This window comes from Danaus plexippus (genome assembly GCF_018135715.1).
Source record: "Danaus plexippus chromosome 9 unlocalized genomic scaffold, MEX_DaPlex mxdp_26, whole genome shotgun sequence".
Taxonomy (NCBI): domain Eukaryota; kingdom Metazoa; phylum Arthropoda; class Insecta; order Lepidoptera; family Nymphalidae; genus Danaus; species Danaus plexippus.
Window position 1 is genome coordinate 3532310 of NW_026869848.1, and position 26238 is coordinate 3558547.

At 29.3% G+C, this 26238-nt stretch overlaps 2 protein-coding genes across 6 annotated transcripts in view; one reads left to right on the top strand and one right to left on the bottom strand.

Annotated features, from left to right (window-relative positions):
- Positions 1 to 1496: 1496 nt before the first annotated feature.
- The window catches only part of LOC116767514 (potassium voltage-gated channel subfamily H member 8), a 48160-nt gene continuing 23418 nt past the window's right edge, over positions 1497 to 26238 (top strand). Inside the window, exons 1-2 of one of the 5 annotated variants that reach the window (XM_061527484.1) lie at positions 1497 to 1637; positions 24657 to 24761. In XM_061527484.1, coding sequence (XP_061383468.1) covers positions 24686 to 24761 — 76 coding nt within the window. In that variant the 5' untranslated portion in view covers positions 1497 to 1637; positions 24657 to 24685. Of the gene's footprint in view, positions 1638 to 2707; positions 2849 to 24656; positions 24762 to 26238 lie in introns of those variants that run through there. The other 4 variants (XM_032657854.2, XM_061527483.1, XM_032657856.2 and 1 more) reach the window with 4 other exon arrangements.
- LOC116767728 (uncharacterized) lies at positions 10190 to 12141 on the bottom strand. The gene is given in 4 exon segments (XM_032658182.2): positions 10190 to 11186; positions 11189 to 11401; positions 11477 to 11527; positions 11711 to 12141. Coding segments are annotated over 4 exon segments (873 nt in total). The 5' UTR covers positions 12059 to 12141; the 3' UTR covers positions 10190 to 10925.

Here is a 26238-nt window from a genome sequence, read left to right on the forward strand (position 1 = left end):
CGTACAGAAGCAGTTGGCTTTGTGGGAAAATGCAAAACATGATGATGGGTGCTAGTATACATTACGTGGTGTTGTAAATATTATAAGGCTGGTGGCTCTAATTTAATTCAAAATTACGACAACTTACAGTAAATATGCGGCGAGGATTAAAGAGACGGGAAGGGACAAAATCAATATCTTCTCGTTCTTCTTTAGGTCGGTTTCCTATTCGTTTCCTTTTTGTTCTTGGATACTACCTTACTTCTTACTGATCTTTAGTCCACAGGAATCTTAAACTGCATAACTGCGGTTTGAACATCATTTTTAGGATTCCATTGTTAATCCAATAGAAAAAAACTTATAGGGTAAATAAGATTTAGACAATTTCATTGATAAAAAAAAATCAAATGGCCTCTCTTTGTATTATTTTTAGTTGAATGAAAATCCGTCTCTCAATTACATTTAATAGACTATTAATATAAAATTTATTACATAACCTTGAACAAAGAAAAAAAGCTGAATGTAGAATAAAATTAAAGAAGCAATACAGCTTAATGATCAATAAAATACACCAACATTTAAGTATTGAAAGCTTTCATTACTTAAGAAATATTTCATAAAGTTAAGAGCATACCGATGTTTTATAGATATTCAATTTTAATTCTTTTTATAAGGGATTCTTAGAATCGTGTTCACGCACTTTCTTAGTTAAACTTGATGTTTATTCCGTCGGTTTTCTAAGATTAACACATTATATACTTTAATACGAGATAATTATTTTTTTCAATTCGTTTAATTCCTTATTTACTTTTTATTTTAGAATGATATGAATATTCACACGGTAAACTACAACTCTCATTATTCCGAGACACGCTAGGTGTTCCGTTGTTACGTATGCTCATTAAACATTCAACAACTCTATTGTAATGTTATATGTAGGTATGTATAATGCAACATTTATACATTCTTGGGGTGACATTTGTATTATCAGCTTATATTAGTTAACTTTCGATATTGTAAAATAATTCTTTACTATATGTATAAAAATAAATAGTATACATTTATTATAAAACAACTGTTAAATATAAAATGAGAGGTGGGACGTGAATATAAAAATAAGCGTTTAGCAAAATCATGTTAAAAAATACCTGTAATAAATTCATCTTTCAAAATCGGAATATTTATTGAGGCTAAGGTCATCATTGGTGTTCATTAATTGATTGGAGTTCAAGGGATCAAGATTTATTATTGAGATTCATTATTTATATTCAGTCATTAAAATTTTAACTTATAAAGAAGTGGACGTTGAGAAAGTTCTTGATGTTGGCCGTCAATCTTCACGCCGCTCTGATGCTGACTCCGAAGACGATAATGAGGATGTAAATTGGTGTTCAGGGAGTAAGGAGGTTATATCCCGGGGTATGAGGCCCGGGTAACCTGTGGCGTATCTGTTGCGCCCGCCCCCGGGGCTCCCCGGTATGGCCAGGCCGCAGGCAGTCTGTGTCCCCGCTCCGACAAGCGCGCCGTTTTCAACGACGCGCCCTGTCTTCCGTATCGCACGTGTTTGTCTTTGTGTTTAAAAATGTGTACGAAAACTTCCATGTTAATTAAATTGTTTTCGCCCCGAACATAAATTGGCTTGTCTCATTCATAATAAGGTAATTTATGTGCATTTTTAAACGGCTAAATTAATTGTAATCGGTTATTGTCTTCATATAATTGTGTTTTTTTTTTATACTATAATATTTTCTTTATATTTCATTATCTCGAAATATATATTTTTTGTAACTAAATAATTAAAAGAAATCAATTCCAAGAAAAAAAATGTATCGATATCATTTAAATAGATTATTTCTTTTCTCATTTGAGATGAAAGATTTATTGTTGGAGATTTTTTTTATTTAGAGTTAAAAATGGATTTATGTATGTAATAAATTTGTTTTGGTCCGACAAGATAAATTTTATGTAGTAAATACGCTACTTGCGCACGAAAATCGATGAGAGAAGATCATTGTTTTTCAAAGATAGAAATCCTAAAAAAATTACTGATCCGAGTGTATTTAAAACATGTGTACATTCATAAGATGGCATTTATAATAACATCCGAACTTTTAGCTCAATTGAAATATAAATAGTTTTTCATATCTCATTCTCTCAATCGTTTTGATATAATTTCCTATTTAACTTGTAGGAGTTTAAAATAGAGTGGAGTTTTATTGACATCTTGTATTTCCATATATTTGATCAGTCACCACTAAACTAGTCACGTGCAAAAATTGTCGAGAATTTATAATGATCGGTTCATATCAGTTTCCATTCGGCTCAGGGATCAACGAAGCTGAAAATGAAATGAAGGGTCGCCGAGTGACCGTTAACGGTGCGTAAATTTACAGTATTTTAAACGAGTCAAACCCCTGAAATACATTGTACTGGAAAAAAACATCGGTTAATGTGCATGGAGACTTTGGAATTAAAATGTCAAAATCATTGAAACATTCACAGCAATTTCCTATTATTATAGAACTGGACTTATCAGATATATTCCGTCCATTATCTTTATCTGCTATCTGCAATCGATACATTTACATTAAACCTAAACATACCGCATGACCTTGGATTCGTAAAAGAAATTCGTAAATATATCGTATTTTTATTTTTATATCAAAGGTGTAGGTGACGAAAGTGGTTTGATATATAAGTGAAGTGCAGTGAAGTGATTTAGCTCTCTTCAGGGGACCGTTGAACGGCCGGGGCTAGATCGATCCTGACGTGTACAGCGCACCAGTCAAGTGCATACGTGTGCTAACGTGTGCAGCGCACGGCAACCGTTTCCTACATTCCTGATTAAGAAAACAAAGAAGTTAAATAGGTCTGGACATTTATTAGATGAAATCAAAAGAATGCTTTACTATTTATAGTATAGTCTTTTTAAATTTGTCATTTCACTGTGGTGTTAATTTGTAATAAACGGAAAAAAATTCAAAGGTACTTCGATAAAATTGTTTACATATTTTTCAAATGTTTAGTCATAAAATATGATAACGGCCGGGAAGATTATAATCTTAAATATTTTTTTAATTAATTTAATATGATTCAACCTGTTTGTTACAGAAATAACAAAATTTAAGTGATTATTGTTTTGAAACATCGTGATTCGCAATAACTACGCGCCGACCAAAACGCCATTAACTGTTTTAATTATTAAGGATTATTTGTGTAAGAATCGCCAACCCGAGAATACTTTCACCGAAATACCACAATCGTAAAACATGGCCGGCATATTTTTATTTACATTACGCTTGCACGGTTCCAAATATTTACTATTTGTTAGATATATGTAGAGCTATGAAGCAACGAATTTTCTTGAACCAAAAATCGGTCAAAAAATAAATATGCTAATTATAGAATTAAGGTATATAAATAGAAATATTCATAAAAGGGTCAGTGTATGTGCTGTTCTGTGTCGAATTTACTTTATGTTAACAGCATGCGCTGTTAATTTACGTAACAGGCGATATTTATAAACGGAGACGGATTTTTAAACAATATAAAAATTAAACTATCTTACTGTATAATTTAGTGGAGTTTCTATTACATATTTATTATTTCAATGTCTCTTAAAACCAGAACTTAATTAAGAGTCAATTTTAAACAAGTATGAATATCTGGAGTTTTTCACGTAACGTTCCACCAATGTTAATCAATTATAGAATAATACTTTTTTTGATAACAATGAATTAATTCTTTTGATAAGATTAAAAAAATATATGTATATATATTAAGCTTTAATATTCCTACACACTCGACAGTTACATAACTTCAAACATAACATTAGTGTAACAAAGGACACAACTGCTTTCAGGTATAATTACTACCTCCAGGCATTTGTTGGCATAGATGTACATTGGTTAGGTTGGTTCTAGCAGATAATCCTCAATCATGTGTACAAAGAGACACTGCATCACACAAGGAGAATACTAATACACTTAATTAAATAGTGTGATACAGAAATAAATGACAAGTCTGCTTCTAAACAACTTGACCTCTGCCTAGAGTAGAATCTTAGAAATAAGAATAATTTTTACAGCCTTCTGGAGGTCTTGATCAAAAAGCTTTATAGAACATATATTTTAAAATTAATATAATACGAAGGCTTCTTTAAGATAAAGAAATTTATAAATACTTAACCTTTAATATAGCTAGGTACAATAACATATTACATAAGTTTTTAACTAAACATTTTGTCAAGTTTTCTTAAAGAGAAGTTATCTACTTTTCATTTGTATATGATTTAACGCTTCAAGATTATAATTTTTTAAGCCCACCTCAATAGAATTACGTAAAACGTCACTCACTCTCAAAACTTCAGGGCAAAAATAAAAATGGAGGTATTTTCTTTTTCGTCTAAACTAGGATGAAAAGATACTATACATTTTGAACATTTTTTATTTGGATATTTTCTACATCACTTTAAATATAAGAAAGGGTGTGGTTACTCCATAGAGACGTGTTGAGCTATGACTTTGTTTTTAAATCTTGTGTACAATGAACGGGAGCAATGACACAACAAAATTTAGCCCATTATTCATTATAAGAAGTTAATGGATTATTCATGCTGTAACTAGCAACACAGAACGTGCTCTGATTTTGCTTTCTAGACGATGAAAATCATATCGTTCAGTAATAATTTTCTACACAAAATTTTAAAGTATAAGAATGATGTTCGAAGAAACAGATAACAAAATTACAGCAACTAACAAACGTAGATCTATGAAGATATTCTTGTTAGCAAACTTGATATTGTTTGACAAATATGAGACAAAGCTTGATTAGTATTTCGGTATTTCAGTTATTGGTATCGTGGAATGTACGCTCACGCTATCAGGCAGAGAAATACAACATATTATGTAGCCGTAGTATATTAATAGCAATGAAAATAAAATTGAAATTTAACATGTCAACGTTTACTTAAAATATATGACCGTATGTGTGTACAAGCAGTTGTAAATACACTGCTGGAATAAACGTGTTTTAATAAGACGTCTGTATATATATCACGCTTTTTACATAATTCAACTTCTATAAATTGTAGTAGTAAGAAAGATAGCTACTTAACATAGTGCATAAGTAGCTTTTTAAATAAAAACTGTCAGAAATCCTTCCACACCACGCAGGTTGTCCAAAAATAATATTTTTATAAGTTCAAAATTTAGTTTAAACACATAAAAGTACGTTGTGGTCTGTATTTGTAGGTACATAAAATTTATGCTCAAAGGATTTATACTTTAGGCATAAGCTCTGAAACCTCAAGACTACAATTTTGACCCTTGTTCATTCGATGCCCTTTGTACTGGAGTATTAAGTTAAATCTTAAAATTTGATTAAAACAATATGCTCAGTTTTCATTATATAAATAAGGGATAGCGGCAAAGGCTGTGTTTAAATTATAGTACATCTTTAAGCACGTTAAGTACTTTATTGCCTTTTTACCTGTGAATATGATCTCCGTTACCATGGCGGCAACATGATAAAAAGTCGTTACAATGTTATTATGCCTTTTATGATCACGACATTAAGTGTACCATAATAGTTTTCCAACAATATAGATTGTTCCGGCAATCATTTACATATATACATATGCAATTACTGCATGTTAATCTCTAGACTACACTTGCAATTTACGTATTGCTTGTTATCTAAGAAATGACAGAAAATGTATTATATTTTATTTTGATAGATCGTAGTAGTTATAAAATATTCGTTTTATGATTATTTTAAGTTAATTAGTCATGCAAAAAATGTCGAATGGGTTAAAGTGATGTATTTTATTTCGGTAACCGAATCGATAAAGCCAGGGTTAGTACTTTTTTCAAAATTTACTTGGCTGGAGGAGTTCCAAATTTAATTTGAAAATAGATGTGTTCTTTATTGCACTGAATATAATACGAAACGGAAAAGCACTCTGTAGTAAATACTTCTAACTTACACGTCTCGGTTATAATATAAAACGATGTTTAAAAAGTTAGTGTGAATTCAGATGTGCCAGCTACATTGTCTCTTAGCTATGTCATAGTTATAATATGTAACATCTAGGTCACTGCTAACAACTGATAATGTTATCTTTATGATTTCATCTTAAAAATTATCTTACATTTATGTCAAACCGAATAAATATTTATTTAATGTCTTCAGTTCGAAAAGCTGTATTAACCATTGACAACAAAGTCTGTAGACCGATTACTGGAATTGGCTCCTCGAGCATTAAATTGAATGACTATTACAACAATAATTTTCAATTATCTATTGAAATGATATAAAGAAATATTTAATCTCAATACACCTTTGACAAAAGATTTCAATAGAAAAGAAATATGGTTATAATATTATAGCTTTGAATCCACAGATCCAATAATCATGCTACATGTGTATGGATCTATATATAAATAACGAAGTGGTCTTTCAAATTTTTAGTTCAAAGTTAGTTATTGTTCTGGTTTCAACATTTTATTGCTCCTAAGAAGTAAACCAATTAATGAAGAATGAGGCGAGGCAAGCAGCGGTATTTTCCAGATGTTGGCAATCAGCCAAACCACGTTCACGAGTAAACTAATTGATAGAATTCTGTCGAAAATATTGAATCTAATATGAAATGTATGAAATTTTCGTATGATTTGTATAATCATTGCATTAACGCGGACGTATATTACAAGCATTCGTAAGATGAAATGTGATGATTGGCGTTTCATAATAATTATGTTCTCTGATATTATCATCCCACATGACGAAATAATCTAACTTAAATCAAATTGTTACCGAAATCATGAGGTTCTAACACAAAATATAAAGTTTTTAGTTACAGTTGATTTGTATGGTTGCAGAGTTCAAAAATATGTAAAAAATCTCCCCCAATACCTATTGGAATAGAAGATTGTGTGCACGTACGTGAACATGCCACAAATTATTATTCGTCAGAAAAATAATCTCATACAGAAAGGTTATCATAAATATTAAAATCATCTGTTACTATTTCAATGAAAGCCTCTTTTTAAATAACATAGCCTAAATCGTGTATCAGTTTCAGTTATGACCAAAGGTTAATCTTATTATTGTTTTATATAAGGAGTTTATAAAAAAATATCTCTTTTTGATTAAATATTAGTTATTTAATATTTTTCAGCATAGTTTTGTTCTGAATAAATTTTGATCATTTAATAATAATTATGAAAACAAATAGTGTGCTGAATTATTGAAATGTTTAACTTACTCTTATTCGGATTAAATACGTTCTCATTTAAATTCTTAAATAAATTCTAGGGTATGTACAACAAACAATACCTCGTTGTATTTTATTAAAATGTGTTAGATTAATATGCAGTTAAATTCAAAAAATATAATGTAAAAGAAATAGGAAAAAACAATTGACTGTTCCTGAGTTCAAAAACATTAAATTTTATTGTCCGCTGACTGTGGACCATCGCCAGTATAAATTTATATCTGTGAAATATTGTAGTTAAGTTTTACCAAACAGCGTTTTACTTTATAAATTCGTATAATGTGATCACAATGTTAACAAACATTCATCACGGTATTAAAGCGTGTAGGGAATTTGACGTTGTTTGTTACAGCTTTATGGAAACATAGTACAGCATGCATCGTAATCCTTTATTAGTTGAGAGCTTATTACCAACATGACCAAATATAAGCACGACAACACCGAAACACTGTAGTGCATTATAGATTATTAATCACCAACGATATTATTACAAAACAATAAAAATGGTTACATACAACTAAGTTGAATTCTTAGCCCTCTTAAAGATTTAGATAGAGAGTGTAACTGTAAAATATTTAGGTATTGGAACAGGGCCAAAACAGCCGTTGATACGACATTCCTTGCTGTCATCCCAATACATCAGTTTTAATGTTTCCAGTTTATTCACCTTACGTAAAATACAATTGACGTATTTTTAGAACGTAGAAAATATACAGAACTATTTAGAACTATATCAATAGTTAACAAAAAGTTATAAATTTTTGTTTGTCTCCTAAGTAAACAGTTTTAATATTCCTTGATCTGATCTAAAAATAATCTCCTGTATATTTTTACTTTGAACTTTTTGTGTTTGACCATTTTTTGTAAGATTTATTTTACGGTTAAGAAAATGTTATTACATTTCGTACTTATAATAATTTCATAAGTCCCATAAATAAAATTATAGCAGTATTTAATATTCACCCCACAGCGATAACCTGTCTCATTTTCATATATACAAATATTGTACACCTTAATTGTTATATGGTTATAAAAAGTGAATTATATTTAACTAAGCTGATAAAATTTTCAAACATAATTATGTCGTGAAAATCCTAAGTCGGTATTTTATGCTACAATAAATACACCTGGTATTAAAACAATAAATACATACATACGTAACATTTAACCAATGCTGTTCTTTAGTTTCGCCAAATTTAATACCATATATAACAAAAAAATTACATTTATGATTGCAAAAAGAGAAATAATTTTCTTACATTAATATATAATCTGGTAACTCCTAAATTTGGCAAGGGTTTGAAGTAAGGCCTAGAAATGGAACAGCCGTCATCCAATAATCATAGTATACATAGTTTTATCAGCTGCTATCTAAAATGAACTCAAGGGATCTCGTTAGTTGGCAAAGATTACTTGAGAGACATTTCAACTGAAACTAAGTCAGAAACTTGTCAGTTGGTGTCCATCTTAACTATTTACGACTTATTTTAGTCAGAATTTAACGCTACGGTTCTTGGAAATTTGCTGCGTTAAAGTTAAAAACAAAATAGATTTATTTAATGGATTCCTAGCAAATATTTTAAGAGACAGACAGATAATAATTGTGTACTTTTAAATGTAATATATGTAATATTTGAAACCCTTAATTTGTAAATAGCGCAAACTTATTACTAAAAACCTGAAAAAACTCTTTCATTTCAACAAAATTGTTGTAGTCCCACTGAATTGTCCAGAAGAGTTCTTGTAAAACATACCTTTATGTTGCGAATATTATTTGCTAAAAGTCTCTTTTTGATGGATTTTTAACTAACAAAAAAGAGGTAAAAATCTTTAATTAACGAATATTGGTAGTTAAAAAACCTTTTGTAACTATAACACCAATGTATGAAGCTTTATTTCATTATGAAATTCATGTTGCAACAAAATTTTGAAACGTATTTTATCTTTAAATTATTATTCAATTACTGTAATGTATATGGTACTTAGATACTCATTTTTACTCATTTGAAAAACGATTATAAACTCTGGGAACAAATTCTTAGCTGCCCATTGTTTTCACATAGAAATGCATAATACACGTTCAGTAATTTTATTGAAATATGTAATGCCTGTCCAGAACTAACATCAATTCATTTTCAGAACGTACTTTGAACGCAGCCCTAGTAGATTTGTTTCAAATTTTGGTTAGGTAGAGTGAGGAGCTTGGACGGTGGAGGTGGGCCTCTTTAACCCACACCTGGGTAATTAATTTGTAAAGTTTTGGTTTTACAAAATAGAAATGTAACTTAAAAAGAATAAACAATTTATTTAACGCTTTATAATAAATTTTAGACTAAACTAAAGTTAATTGAACAAACCTTATCTTAACGAAACACTTGAAATACTGAATATTTACTTGTTTCCTTCTGATTTGCATATCGAGGTTGCACTCTACTCGTGCACACATTAACACTATTTCCCTATATATGAGACACTTATTTACAACAATATATATAGTATTTTTTTGTCAAGTCATCTTTTAAGAAATCTACTAGGATTACGTTCGGTACCGGTGATATAGTATGTGACGTCATTTTTGATAATAACTTATTAGTTTTGACTTCTTTCTTTTTGGACATAAATTGTTTTAAGTGTATGTATATTTAAAATGTAGCAATAATAATAAGTATGTAATTTTCAATTTACGCTTTGCAATTTGAATGTTTTTTAAAATAAGTAAAATTAATTATGATTTAATTATATGATAAACCAATTACCGATATAACTAACGGCTATCTATAGACAGTAACTATATCATGAAGATTAATGTAATTAATAATCAGGTTTTTGGTATAGATTCATTGTTTCGCTTTGGCTAATGAAAAGAACCAAGGAAATAAAGCAAATAGTGTACTGTTTGTAGTCTTGAATTTTAGTCTTAAATAAAATGCTTGTAAAATTGTTCCAAATTATTATAATTGATAACTTCGTATTATAATACGATAATTTTATAAAATTTTTATGCAGGTTACATTAAAAAAAAAACTTAATTCCGGTAACAAATAACAACGAAAAAATTTTAAAATAATTAACAATGAAGGTATATTTGTTTTAATATATATAACAAGATAAACATTATTTTCATTAAACGGAAATATGTCAATGAATTACAAAAATTACGTATCTGAATGCAGTCCTTACAAGTTCTAAATATGATCTTAGTCATAAGAATATATCTTAGACGAATAAACGAAATTGGAATCCCGGTCAAGAGCTCGTCAGCCTCAAGTGTTATTCTTGGAGAACTGAATTTTTAATGCTTCAGGAAGAAAACATATTTACATAAACCCTTATGAAAAAGAAATAGCAAATCTTAGTTTACTTAAGTTAGGAAGGTACATAGTGACGTATGATGTATGAAGTACGACTTCGTATACTTTTGTTTTCTGTATAAAATTTGTGTTTTATGGAATAAGAAGTACATAAAATTTTATTTAGGACAGTTTTAATCTGATACTTATGTAATTAAATATTCCATGAAACTAAGTTTCGTTTTGATTTACGAAAAAACAACAACAAATTTTAAGAGAATTAGCTATAAGCTTCGACTTCATAGTTTTTAACACAACTAATATTATATTTTTCTATAATATATATTTTTTTGTCTATAAATGGATATTTCGTGACAGTAAAATTATTTTGATCCATCCGTTTCTGTTGTAGATGAACAACCATGTGATTCTAATGCAATCTTATCTTTTCTAACTGCCTTTATTTGAATATCTGATACAGATTTTTGAATTGCTACTTTTGCAGCAATTGATAGTTCCTTTGGCAAAGAACGTAGCGTCTTAGCTATATAGCGACCGAAGATGTCAAACTCGTCTTCTGTAGTTTTTGTAAACGTTTCAGCAGATTTTGAGATATTTTTAGCAATTTTTTCAATTTTGGCTAGGACTTGACTGATATTGTGCTCGTTCTTGCTAGGTGAAGAGGCTGAGGAAATTTCATTATACTTAAGTGTTCGTGTGTTTTCAGAACTACGTTTTGTGATTTCCCCGTATTTTCTTCATTGAAAGATTCTTCTTCTGATTCATCTTCGTGTTTAATTTCTTTTCTTATTAAGCTCTCCACAAGCATTTCTTCTTTACTGCCATGATTAACAGTCGTCTAAAAATATATTATTATTTAATAAACAGCAATGAAGAGGGTTCAAGACTGTAAAAAAGAGCTTAATTGTCCAACCTGGCAGTGACCATATGCGGCCAATTCTCCTGCAGGAATTACTGATGGATCCTATAATATAAAAGAATTAATCAAATACAGAAGACAAACCATAATATATGGATACAATTTTTTTAATTTATAGCTTATTTCCTTATAGTAATAATGTAAACTGAAATAAGTTGTTCTCGCTTATTAAAAGTTCATATCGTTTTTTAAAATTAATAGGGCACGGCTGAAAAGTACTTTACTTACGGGCGCGATTAATTCATGTCTCTTTATGAATGGCTTTAAATAACTTTCTGCAAGGGTGAACCAGGAAACTCTTGGTTCATAAAGAAATTCTCCAGTATTTCCTTGTCGGCTACTCTTTTCCATCCTTTTTAATTCTTGACAGTATGAAGATCTTAAATTTTTAATTTTCTTTGGTATGTCTTTTAGTTCGAGGCCAGGAATATTGAGACGTCTATATATTTCGCTGTATGCGATTTGCCGTGCCTCCCTATTTTTATATAGATCACTCCACATATTCCATAAGCACTCGTAATCTCGATATACTTCTACGAGACGCAACACCTGTGATTCTGAGAGTCGATCTGTCATTGTTATTATTGGTATAAAAAATTAAATGTAACGCAAAATGCTTTGGCCATCAAGAGCCAGCGTCAGCTGAAGACTGAGGTAGACGCTAGGTTATGATTGGTCGATACAGCACGCATTCGGGTGACGAGGAAAGGGGAGCGGGCGTACCGTGCAGGTCATTTTAGATCGATCCCAGAAGAATGCGCCTCGCATATACGATGTTTCAATCTACAGTAGTTATAAATTAAACGTCGAGGATGCAATATGTGCATTTCTTTATATAATTTATTTGACTTTTGTGTATTTTCTTATACCATACATAAATGTTGATACTCAACATTTTATTTTAATTGCTCATACTTTTGATTGCATTTTCCTTAACGGATCTCTATGGTTATATTAAAATATGTGGACAAACAAAAGAATTTTTATACAAATTTATTTCCTGGTGGTATATGCTTTTATGATTATAAGTTAGTAGCTCTTACAGGTAGTTTTGATTGTATAGACGTCGCTTGTCTTATTATATAAAGAAAATAAAACAAAAATTATTTTAGGGACGTTTATAGCTTAAAAAGATATTAAAAATATAAATTAATAATAATTACGTGTTTATATATTTTTACTCTTACGTTATTGAGCTTTTAGTGTCGTCCTAAAACTCGTAAAGTTTCATCACAATGAATCAAAGTTTTAGAAAGCAATGTAGATGAAGAAACCTTCAAACCTTTATTCATTTAAATATGGGATAACAAATCTAATTTATGGAAATATATATACATATATAAGTGTATAATTAACACTTGTTTCTGCTTATCAGTATCGAATCTTATGAAAATTATAGTTTCCGAGTAATGAGGAAGAGATAGAAATCTCTATTATACGGAAAGCACGCATTTTAACTTTAAAAGTGGACTTTTGGTTTTTCAACGTATTCAAAAATAATAAGGACCACTTGGGTTCATATGAAGTAATAATGCAATCGGAGAGTAGAATCAGATAGAAAGATAAGCATCTACTACAATGTTTTATCAATAAAGTGGTAGTCCAGTGTTTTAAATATACATAAATATATTCATAGATCTAATAAATTTAAAATTATTGATATTAATTTGTTAACTTTATACTTATGCTTCTAAACAATACGTATTTTATCCGTCATTTTAAGGCAAGGTCGAATAAATCACATAAAAATAATTGTTTAAATCTATTTCAAAGGTATAAATTACTTTAAAAAAACTTGTCTTAAAATATTAAACATTAAACATGAGAATGTGAAGAGAATAAAACTATATTTTTGGTACATTTTAGCCTTTCATGTCTCTAGACATCTTATATTCCCTTAATCACGGTTATTGCAAAGTAACCGAAACATCAAGTAAAATGTACAATAAAAAAGGCGAGTCATATGTGAAAAATATAGCTTTGCTCGCTTTCAATGGGCCCGAAATGTTTACACGTGAAAATTTTAGAAATTATTACTCTGTAAAATGCCTTACATTAAGTACATTTACATTTAAGTAAACTACAAAGTACATTTACATTTTAGTAAACTACCGAGGATTTGTCGCCATAAAATTTTAACGTAATAATGTGTATCGAGGTATGCAAACAAGGACGTCGGAAGCAGCTAGACTGTATATGAATTTACCATCGCAACGATTTTTAAAATTAAATGTCACAATTCATGTAGTTATTATGTGATTCAAATAACTCTGTAGATAAAGCACTTGTTACAATAAACAAAAAACAATCGCACAAAACCTTCTCCATTACAACTTTTCAATTTAGATTTTCATTTACGCACACATCCACATATCCAGCATAAAAGGTTGTTTTTACGAAACTTTGAACATTGCTTCGACTGTGTAAAAAGTTTTAGCGTTGTGTTTCAGTACTTTCATAGAAAAACAGTCCCATGTTTTAAATATTGGTAACAAATCATATTTTTTCTATGAACAAAATAATGATGTACTTACCTTTGTGAACATATCGTTTTATATTAAAATGTAATTTATTTAAAAAGATATATATTTTTTATTTAATAGTTGTGCTATAATAACTTCAATCTATGGATTATTAATTTATCTAAAATATGGCTTACCTTCTCATTAAATTCTAATCTACATAAAATAAGAAAACCGCAGCTGAAAATATGCAGTTAACCTAATTTTCTTGCCAGTGGATGTATAATCAAGCTAGCGTACAAAATTGTAAGTTAAAGAAGTTAAACATTAAATTATTTACTGACTTTTATATATGAAACTTTTGCTTTAAAACTTGCATTGCGTTCAGAAATATGCAAAATTCAAAAATGTGAACATCACTTAATGTTAGAGATATAAGCTGAGAATGTTTATTTGAACATTCAGCAATAATTTCATTATAAAGGCATGATAAAATTTTGGATTGAAGTAGTGGTAAACACCACAAAATATAATGGAACTTAAACATAATGGAAATTAAAGTTTGTTTAATGTGTACGAGCCCATAAACAAATTATATAATTATAATATTTATTTAATACTGCACATTACAGAGCGAGTATTAAAAGTTTAATGCAATATCATTTACATTCTACATAAAAACTCTTTTATCAATTAGCAATCATATTTTGGAACAATATTCAACGTACCAGCTCTCTTGATAATTACTGGTAAAAACAGACATCCACTGCCAGGTATCGCTTTATTAAAATTTATAAAAGAAATCATGGGCACTATTAAGTATTTTACAATAAAACATTTTCAAAATGATCTCACGAAGTTAAAATCTACGAGTGTTTCGATCAGAATATATAAGTTAATGGATTTGTTACTCGTTTTAATGATTAAACATTTATTTGATATTGATTCGGAACGTAGAAATATTTTTAAAACCTTTAAGTAATTAATGAAAGAGCCCCTTTTTAATCAACGGATATCAAATGGTCCCGAAACCCTTATAAATATAATATACCCGATTCATTGCGAGGGCGGATGAATGTGGAGTAAAATATAAATGTCCGCAACAGAATCGACTGCTCACTACCTTTGAGGCACGTCAGTAATATAACAATGAAGTATTTAATTTGCTAACATGAGTCAACTATGATTAATATACACATACATACTAGTTCATATTCAACTTCATAACAGCCTCAAACAGATTAACTTCGGCCCATTATTTTGGAAGCCCAAGAATAAGGTTTCAATTTATAATCGAAATTTCTATATATAAAATACATACATAGATATATATTTATATATAAAATATTTACATACATATATATTAATAATACGTAAACATAAACCTTTTATCCAAAGAATAAAGGAAAAATTAAAAAATTATATCTGAGAAAATTGAATTAAAATTGACAGATCAATTTCAACATTTTAACGTTAACTGAAAATTTTCTCATCCGACGTTATCTGAGGGTCTACGAGGGTGTCAGTAAACATAGCTAGAATAATATATATTTATAATAAAAATGACAAACAATATTTCGTCCCTAGGTTTTACCTGCTACGAAGGTAAAGTGAAATATTGAAGAGGAAAAATTAATAACGGCCTCTAGGTTCTTTTATTTTTTATGACTGCTCGACCCGGCTGTTACAATTCTTCTTATTAAAAAATACTTAAAAATGCCGTGGTCCGTATGAAACTATAATATGAAAGTTTTTAATATTAAAATAATGTTAGGCTTATAATAATAACGTCGATGAACTTATTATAACTTACTTTCTATTTGAATTTTAATTCAATTTCATATATAAGTTTCTAACGCAATAAAATGAAGCCTCCTAATCTAATCACTTAAGTAAAAGTTTTCCTTGAGTGATTTGAACAATAAACTAATTTTTAATGAAATTCTTCAACATGGAGTATATAAAAAAACAAAGTATAAGGATGAAAAGATTTATGTAGATTTTGATGGGCCCGATCCGCTTTCGTATTTCCTATTTCACATCCACTTCAAAGAGCCAGCAAATAAAATTTGGGACAGATGGTTATCAAAAAGTTTTAACACAAAATTGTATTGGCTATCGTGTAAGATTATATTAATGAACCTCGGAAATGGTATAACTATATATTTCAGTATAAACCAAGTCTAATATAACATGATACATGTAATATCTAAGACTACATCATTAAAATAACTTTTCTAGTTATAGCCACCGTATTTCAGCGTTGTGGACCGAATATTTTTATGACACATGATCATACACGAAAATTAGAGTACGCATCTAAAAGTCATTTAACGACTTGTGAAAGTTTTAGCGACTTAAGAGTCTGGGCATCATTTTTACGTTTTTTATCAAAAGATGTTGTGAACTTCGGGCTATGCACGAACTCAGGGCGAATGAGAGCACCGTCTTATTGTTATTTTACTTTAAATATTTTTGCAGAGTATTTAGGACTTCCTTCTTTCAATCAAACCGCGAGACTAAATAAGCAAAAACAAAGTAACTGAAATTTTACAATTCGTTAGTGTCTGTATAACTTAGTGTTACCAATAAAGAGAAGCAATATTTATTTGAGGATGTTCCTAGTTTATGGTGCTAATATCTCAAGAAAGTAAATCATATTATAATGAATTATGATAAATATAAAATTCTTTGAAAGTCAGTATATAAAATATTTTCATTACATTGGATGCAATTGCAAGATATATATAAGATAGCGTTCTTGCACTTCTCTTTGATCTGAAGTTTGTAATCAAGAATACACTCAACTGTTTTCTTTATAACAAAGCCAAGTTGATAAAAACGTCTTTTGTAAAAAAAATATTTCTTTGTAACGTTTGTGTTTATTTGAAAATATTACTTTATAAAATAAATTATGTTTTTTATTAATTTTCACAGCATTTTTTATCTGTCATTTGGTGGCATCTCGCCTTACCGCCAACTGGGGAGTAGGGTTAATATAAAGGTAATGCGCTCGAGAGAGGAGCCAAGGCTAATATGGTAGCGACATCGGCTAGTGTCTATAGGCGGTGTACATTTGTACGCTTCGTTTTCGTACAAGTGTTCTGCCGTATTTATAACTAATAGGCGATTGTAAGATAAAATAACGTACAATGTTCATATCCGACTCGATTCTTTGTAATACCCCTGACGTTTCGGTTACTTGTGAAATAAAAGTATGTGTTAGTGTTCATTGTTTGGCATCTATATTCCTCGTAAAATATCTTTTTTTCGGAAACTTGCTTTGACTGTGATGTACATACTGTACCTATCTTAAAATATTGCTGTGTGGTCCTAGATATCTGATTTTATAATTTTAACTAGTGTTTGCCCGTGACTCCCTTTGTGTGAACATCAGAATTACGCTCAGAAAGAAATGTATAAAATTATAAACTGTATTAAAACAATACATATAGGCACTGAGCAGCCATTTCATTTTATATAACCTAGATACCGAATGCAGCTCGCTTTGTTGGGCTGATCTATGAATCTAACGCACCTGGAGCGCCATCCAAATGTATATAAAAAAAAACATTCAAATCTGTCCATCGTTTAAGAGGAGTACAACGACAAACACACGACATACAGGAAAATTAGAAACATTTATAAATTGCTAGTCATTTTCTCTAATAAAATATGTATTGGTTTTAACTTCAATCGGCTCGAATGTAATCTTGATATATACATATTTATATTTTTCATGAGCAAGGATTTATATTTTACCAAAACAAATAAAATGCTGTAGCTCGTCTACTGTATGTTCACACACTGCTGACTTCTATTTTTAATGTCCGTTATACCGTATATGTTGTCTAACCCTTGCATCCTCGCTCCCGTCGTTTGTACAATGACAAGCCACAGTCACGATCAAGTTTATGTATGTATATCACAAGCGTTTATTTAACTAGCCAAATTCATATTACGTAATTTGTTCGGGTTAAAACTTGAAACTCAATTTTATGCTGATATCTTCAAACAATAGAGTTGAAATCTTGTATACAAGTTCGGTTTGAATGACATGCGACGTCATTCTTTATCCAATAGCATGAATTATTTTAGTTGGTGCATTACTTTTAATACACTTCTACAATATTCGTGAAAAATGTGTTGTTTCGTTAAGATTAATTCGAAAAAATAAAGTGACGCCACTGTATATATATGGTGAGGTTATAATACGCAAAACTTTATGTTGAAGCAGATGCTTAACATGTCGACTGGAATTGTTTAAGTATATTTTGTTTAGATGATGCATAGTTGCCTTTGTGATGATATTCTTAATTCATAACGATATTTCCATCGCAATGGACTAGATAATTGTAATGCATTTCTATAATATTGGTGTAGAATCGCAGGGTTTAATATTAATTCTAAAAACGTATGTGACTGGTAGCTTAAACATCAAAAAAGACTTTAAGTTAAAAACATTCAAATAAGGTTTTATAAAAAAATACCCATAAAAGTATACAATCCATTTAAAACGTAATTACATAATTTTTATAATGTAAAATCTTGTCGCGAAGTTTACTTGCGTATGAAAAGAAATAAATAATAATGTGATTGATTTTGACTATTACCTTATTCCTTATTTAATAACTGGAAACCAATAAAATTATCTGAAAATTCATTTCAATACCAACTATTGAATATAACTTTTACTTCCATCATAGTTGCTTATTTTAATTAGCTCAGTAATTTGCTCAACTATTGGATTTAATAACAATGGTTTTATTTTTGTGTAAACACGTTTAATCCTCTGTATATTAAATTAGTTGTTTACTGTATCTTGTTACTGATAAATGTTATCACATACATGGATAATGATTTGATCTAGGCATTATATAAGACACTGATAATGTTATTACAGATTTAGAAACGCGATCTACAAGAGATTAACTGAAATAATAAAGATAAATCCCTGTCTAAGTATCAATATCCTCAAGTCGGGACGATAGAAATAACACTAGTACTTGAAATGGATAGATTATGGTTCGAGGGAACTTTTATTTGATGAAAGCAATAATCTTCCGTAACTTAAAATATAAAATATTTTCCTAAGTACATTTTACAGAGTTACATAAAACGTTTAATTTCGACATTTTTATTGGCAGGCCACAAAGTATTTTAGAACGACGCAGGATCAAACGAGTAAATTATCCAATGCTATGTGATAAATAATTAATAATCCAATTGCTTATTTACAATAATTAAATATAAAATAATATTGTTTGACTCACTTTAATTCATACTTTATAAATTTACATGAAATCGTTGATAAAGAAGCTTATTTTTCCATTTGTTTTATTAAATCTGTAATAACAAGTCTCAGAACAGTTCATATTTAATAGATATACAATATATGTATGTAGACATTTCCACTTATATAAGTAAATATAACTCAGAGACTAACACTAAATCCAATATAATTCCTTTCATTTTCTTTTTGCTGTCGAATCAAGGTGTATGTCATGATAATCAAAACTTCGTACTGTCAATTTCTTTCTTGGTACGATTATATATTATTCTCTTTTTCTCAGTAATTTGCTCTCATAGTACGGATTAGGCACAGTATTTTTGTTTCTTAGGAAATATACTCAGACATGTATTTTTGCTACGTAAGTTACGTTCTTTGAGCTCATCATATAAATTTATTTGATGAGCTCACAGAATTATTTCACTACAAAAGCTGAAGAGTTTCAAAATTTATTGCGAATTGTCCTGTCTTTAAAATATGTATTTATTTTGTAATTGTCTTCAATTGAAACTTTCTTTCCATAACGGTAACATTTATTTTTTTGCGTACTTTTATGTATTCTTTCATGTCTAGTTTGTGTCTCATTGCAATGCCCATTTTATTAACAGATTTACCTAACTTATAAATGTGAATATTTTAAAAATGATTATATCCTCATATGGAAGCTGGCAATAGCGCATTGTCAAGAAACTCCTCAAAACGACTTTGAAATAGTGTTTCAGAAACATTTTCAATTGTAATTTAAAATCAGGGGTCATCATTTTATGATTTTATGTCTTCTAATGTATACAAAAATGAGAAATAAAATACTAATGTGCTGTCCAAAGGTTGCATTGCGAAAGAAATTTTTTTGTAGTTGTTAAGAAATTAAACTTTTAATTTTTTTTGTTCCGATTGTTAAAACGGATATATAAAATATATTTTACTGTTAGGAAACTGTTGTCTCAGTCCGCAGTTCGTCTGTAATGATTTTGATTTCCTTACGAGCTTCACGTAGATAACTTTAACAATGCAAAAAAAAGGCCCTATCTGTAGGTTAAGTTGACTTGTATAGTATTTTTGTTGCAAGGTGCTAAGGATACGAAACATTCAAAGTCTTAAAAATCTTAAAAAAACAATAATGACATAAGGATTACGATATATATGTGTATAATTATAAAAAGGCGATGGTAATCATAACTTTGAGAGCCTTTTCTTCTAATTTAATTTCATTGATTATGTGTAACTGATTGTAATTAGCTGTTTACGACACGCTTTATATTTATATTTTTAAACAATAGTTTGGCAACTTAAAATTATAAAATCTATCTTATAAAACGGCAAATACATCGGTAGAAGATAAATTTTGTACATAATTCGCATATGTTGCAACTGTTATAAAAGTCATAGTCTATGACCTATGTGACGTCAGTGAGCAGAATACTTGTCATTGGCACTTGTTATTTAAATTATAATTGATACTTTTTTTATGTTATTTCTTACAAAATCTTCGAACCCGAACCCTTTTTACCACAGATAATCATACCTTAAAGATTAGTAATTTCTAACTTTGGTAAACCAAGTTTCAAAAGGTTTCAAAAGGCTGTAACGTTTTATTTCCAACGTACCTGTCCCGAGCTTACATTTCATTATAAATTCTGTGGAAATTGGGGGAATTACACCCGTAGGCCAAAAATCCTTAGTCAGGGTGTCGAAATGTTGATTCGGGTTTCGGGGTTAGAATAACAACACATTTAAAATTAAATTATAAATCTAATATTATAGTATGCTAAAAAAATTCATATTGTTGGCATTAAGCTGGCTTTTTTTTTCTTACATGCCATATAAAGGATTTAATATACTTGAATATAATGGGATAGTATTCTATTATTATTAAAATGTCATTGCTCTAATTCTTACTGTAATACTATAATAAAAACTCAACAAATATATTCAGACAAAAGGCAAAGGAAAGTAAATACATTACTTTCCTGTATTAAATTACGAGGTTTTGACAATATATACTTATATACATATATGTTGTATATATGAGGAAAGATTGTTTTCATAATATCGGTGCTTCTGCTAATGTGAACACGAAGATAATTATACATTTAACCCTTAACACAGGACGGACAGCTTAATCACATACTTGGTACAGACTATATCTTTATTAGCCGTTAGCAGTTTGCACATGGAAAATCCCTGAAAATTTTACTTTTCAGCCTAGAGTTGTGTTTGAAGATAAATCATAGTAAGGTGATGATTGTTAACGGTAAACCGTAAAAGTAAATCGGTCATCTCTTGTTACTTAACCTGGATTTTCATATTATTTTAAGGATGAAGTTGGTGAAGATGCTTAGTTAAATGTGAAAGTGTCAAGTTTATGACCAGAAGATCTATAAACAAGATCAATGTAGGTATAGAAACGTCACAAAAGTTATAGGGTAATTTTTTTTTAAATCTTAGGGGCTGCCGATAACAATGTAAATCTCCTAAATATGGAAACTTCGGTAAACCGATATTCATTAAATAGGTGCTCTCGTGATGAGGTAAAATTCTGTTATTCCTTTATGATTAAGATTTTACAAAGCATTTTATATTATTTTATAAGATAATTCTTCATTCATTCACGTAAGACAGGAGAGAGTTTCTAAAATATCTCATTTTAAATTCAAATTGATTCCAATATCTCACAAGAACAGTGAATTAGGATTCAATTCACCATAAAGTTTTATCGAAAAGAAATAATTGCGATACTCAATGCGAACTCCGTCTCGAGATACTCGAGGAGGCTTGTTACGAGATCGATTGAAATAATTATACCTCTCCCATTAGATATTCAATAAATACTTCTGTGGAAACTACCTACAGTTTCCACTATATTCTTTTTTAATATTGTATAAAGCGAAATAAATGCGAGAGCAAAATAAGTTATGATTTGAATATGGTTAATAATTGTTATTTATTATCTCATATTCTCACTATTTTTAGCACTATTTTCTTCCGTAACCACAAAAGAAAAAATCTAATTTCAGTTAACAAAAATTACACTTGACTAAACGCACAATTCGAAGAAATTTTAATTTTTTTATGGAACATTTTATTACTAGAATACAGCTAGGATTTCCCCTTCAATATTAAATAATTTTGTTCATTGACATCACTTCGTCCAAATAAATTTCATAATTATGATTTTCTATACCTCAACCATGTTTTATATTCTTTATAATTTAACCACTCTACAATAAATATGGTATACTGTTATTTTATATTTGAATTGGAAAATAAAGTAAAATAGTCACTGTAGGTGCAACAAATATAATTATTTTTCATGAACAATATGAAAACAACATAAAATTGAAACTCACTATAAACTTAATAAAGCTCAGTGAAACCTATAAAGATAAAATTTTTGGTAAAGAGAACTTCAGCACAAAAAAAGTTTATTCAAATTACTGGCCAGAATAAATTGCTTTTTCTTTTTTATGCTTACTCAAACTGCAGCTCTGCTCGTTAGATTTGGAAACCGGAATTTTTTATATAATATAAATTTTAATATCTAATTAGACTTACACTGTAGGTTTTCTAACTCAAACATAAAAGGTAAAGTGGAAGGGTGAATATTCGAGTATGTAGCAAAACTTAGAGCACAAATAAGTTTTCATGCAAAAAGTTTATATACCATTTTAATATTTATAGTGTACTACACAGACTATATATGAATCATTTATATATATATATAACGTAATTAATTAACGGTTTCCGTTGTTAAGAAACAATAACACACACATACTTGATTTACTCGCCACCTTTAAAGAAACAGTTTGGAACCGGTTACTATCAATATCCAAGTCGGCGCTGATAGATTTACGCTTGTTTTTATTGTTTCAATCAGCGTATCCAACGACTCGTGCTATAGGAAAATGTCTAACAAAAGGGCACAACCTAGAAAACCCATTAATTCATATTTATTACAGCATTTATGAAACATAAAAAATTTACGAGAAGGTGGAAAGGCTGCGAGCATATTCTAACGTACCATTTATGGGTCACCTTAAATAGAGATTTCATTACACGGGAAGATTTATAAAACGACTAATGAAAACGAGGATGATGTCAGTTCGTGTTTAATTAGAATTTGTATCGGATGCTTATTATATAAAACTGGGCTTCATAAAAATAAATAACTACCAAAATTATCAGCTTATTAAATTCTTGGTTCATTTAAACAATCATCAACACCCATTCTCATTTTAATTTTAGATATTTAGGGATCTTAATTTATTGTTAAACTCCACATACTTCTTTACTTCCATATTAAATTGTTCTGATTAGCTGAGCAATAAATAGATTATAAATTATACAGAAACGTTTTACCTCGACCAGGTCTTGGATTTTGGAACATAACTGAAATCCACAGTTCCTAATTGACAAAAGTCAAATCATTAATTATTATGTATATAATTTTATACATTAATATGTAACCTGTCATTGCTTCTTTATGTAGTATAATAATCCGCGTATTTTCTAAGACACGTGTGTGTATTAACTTATGTACTATAAAATTAAATATAACTTATAAATTAATTTTCACTGCCTTCAGAAAATTTTCGCCCCAAAAAAAGTAATCATACTTTATTAATATCAATAAATGAACACACTCGGAAAATATATCCCTCCTGAAGCCGAATCTTATTACTTTAAGAAGATTTTTCTTTCATTCAGATTTAATTTTCAATTCTGCTTTATTTGTTCTGTTCTTAAAGATTTAAAGAGAAAATATTATTTATTGAGATATGAGAAGTTATTCGATTTTATAATGTAATGGCTGAATATTAAGAAATAAATAAAAATATGAAATCAAAACACAGAAAAGAAGAATAACAAAAACCTCTGCATTCATACATTAACAATACGTTGAAACATTTTTTCTTTCGCATTGTCTTAAAAACAGTCACAACGCGACATACGAGGCATGAGAACTAAAATCACAAAATATCAGACCGGAATACAGAAGGTTCGCTTATATATTACACCTTCTCAACGCTGCTATATTTATATACATATAACATATATTACATTAATATTTAAGTTTGTCAAATATGATCTTTATATTATTCATATATACATATATCTTAATTATACGCGTATAAATATATATATATATATATATATATAATATGTAATAAGAGAAAATGTTAGACTGTATATTAATTTTATTGTTTAAACCAAGACATCTTTTAAGAGATCAAGATTTTAATTAAAAATAAACCTTTCCAGACAGAATTAAAGGCTCAAAGCTTATTTACGATCATTGGTAGATTATACTAAAGATAATTCCTCAACTTATATACCCAAATCCGTTACCCAAACTTACAAACAAATTATCTTCGTAGTAAAATTTTGATTTCATAAGATTAATTGTTTATTACGGTTTCAGGATAAGCGCGAGGGGCGCGGCGCGGGGTAATGCCGGTTCGCAAGGGGCTCCTTGCGCCCCAGAACACCTTCCTCGATACTATAGCGACACGCTTCGATGGCACACGTGAGTATTTACAATCCAACACCCAAGTTTTTTCACATAACGGTATGTGTTTAGTTAAAATAGATTACAAGAATACAAACATGCATTATGACACGTAGGTTGATCATTTAAAAACCTTGCCTTTTTAATCTTTTAATATATTAGAATAGAGGTTCACAGATAAGAATCATTTTTATATTTAGAAATATGTAACGTGACTTGGAGATTGCTATTTTCTACAATGCTACACACATCTAGCCCTAACGAGAATATGATTTCCATATATTGCCTTTAACGGATTGCCGGCTGTGAGGCTATTTTCAGCTTCCTGATGTATTTATTATCTATCAAAATATTTCATATTCTTACAAATTACAGACAAACAAATTATTAAGAATCGTCATGGAGTTTAAAACAAATTATAGTTTTTCATTAAATAACTTCTTAGTTTGCCTGTAAACATATGAAATTTTATTTGGAACCCACAAACGTATGAATTCCTTCTCATTTACACAGGTCTCTAATTTTCTGTTACCGAAAATTTGCGTTCACAAAATCCAGTACAAAACTTTGATTACAGAACGATTATTAAAAAACGTTAATACTGTCTGTAAATACTAACTTCGTTCTCTAATAAATACGTAATACCCTTTTATAATTAAAAAAGGGCAAAATACTGCGTAATCATAATATAGTAATAATTGTTAGTAAAGTAAATTTTAGATAACGAATTAATTAATTTTGTCTTTATTTACGGACTAATATTCAGAAGCTTTTTTTGTATATATTTTTTACTAAATCTGTTACGTCGTTTCGCTAAAATAGGCGTACAATAAACTTCAAGTCGCGAGCCTAAAAGTTCCCAAAACGGTTTATCATTCGCCACCCTTGCCATAAAAAAATAAAGTGCTGGCGACACTCTATTTTGCTAAAAAAGAAACTACTGTTTTTGTTACGATGTTCCAGTACAGTTTTGATTTAAGCAAATAAAATACACTGATATTTTTTGTTCTAGCTGTTTCTGACAACTATTAAAAATTTTATTTGATTATCCGATGTTTTACTGACCATTTGAATTAAATGATAACAGAGATTATAGGTTTTGTTTTGTCGAAAGTATCAAAATTTAAATTGATATTATAAACAAACGCAAAATTATCTTTTGTTATAAACCACTTGAGGTCTTTGATCCCGATCGATTGCTGTCTATGACAGCCTTTTTTGGATCAAAATAAAAGTCCTAGCAGCGATCTGAAATGTCAAGGTCCGTGACACATTATCAATAACTATTTCTTTTACTAAATAAAACTAATTTATAGTCAGAAAGAATTAAAAAATGTACGCATCCGTTTTGATATAGCATTTATTTGAATACAAAGACAAATGAGTAGTTTCATTAAGTATTAATTACAGATACTAACAAGAAAACCGAGGCATGAAGTGACTTTCTCCCGTTTTCCTTATTACTCTGTGGAAACACTAAGTTGAATAGATACTC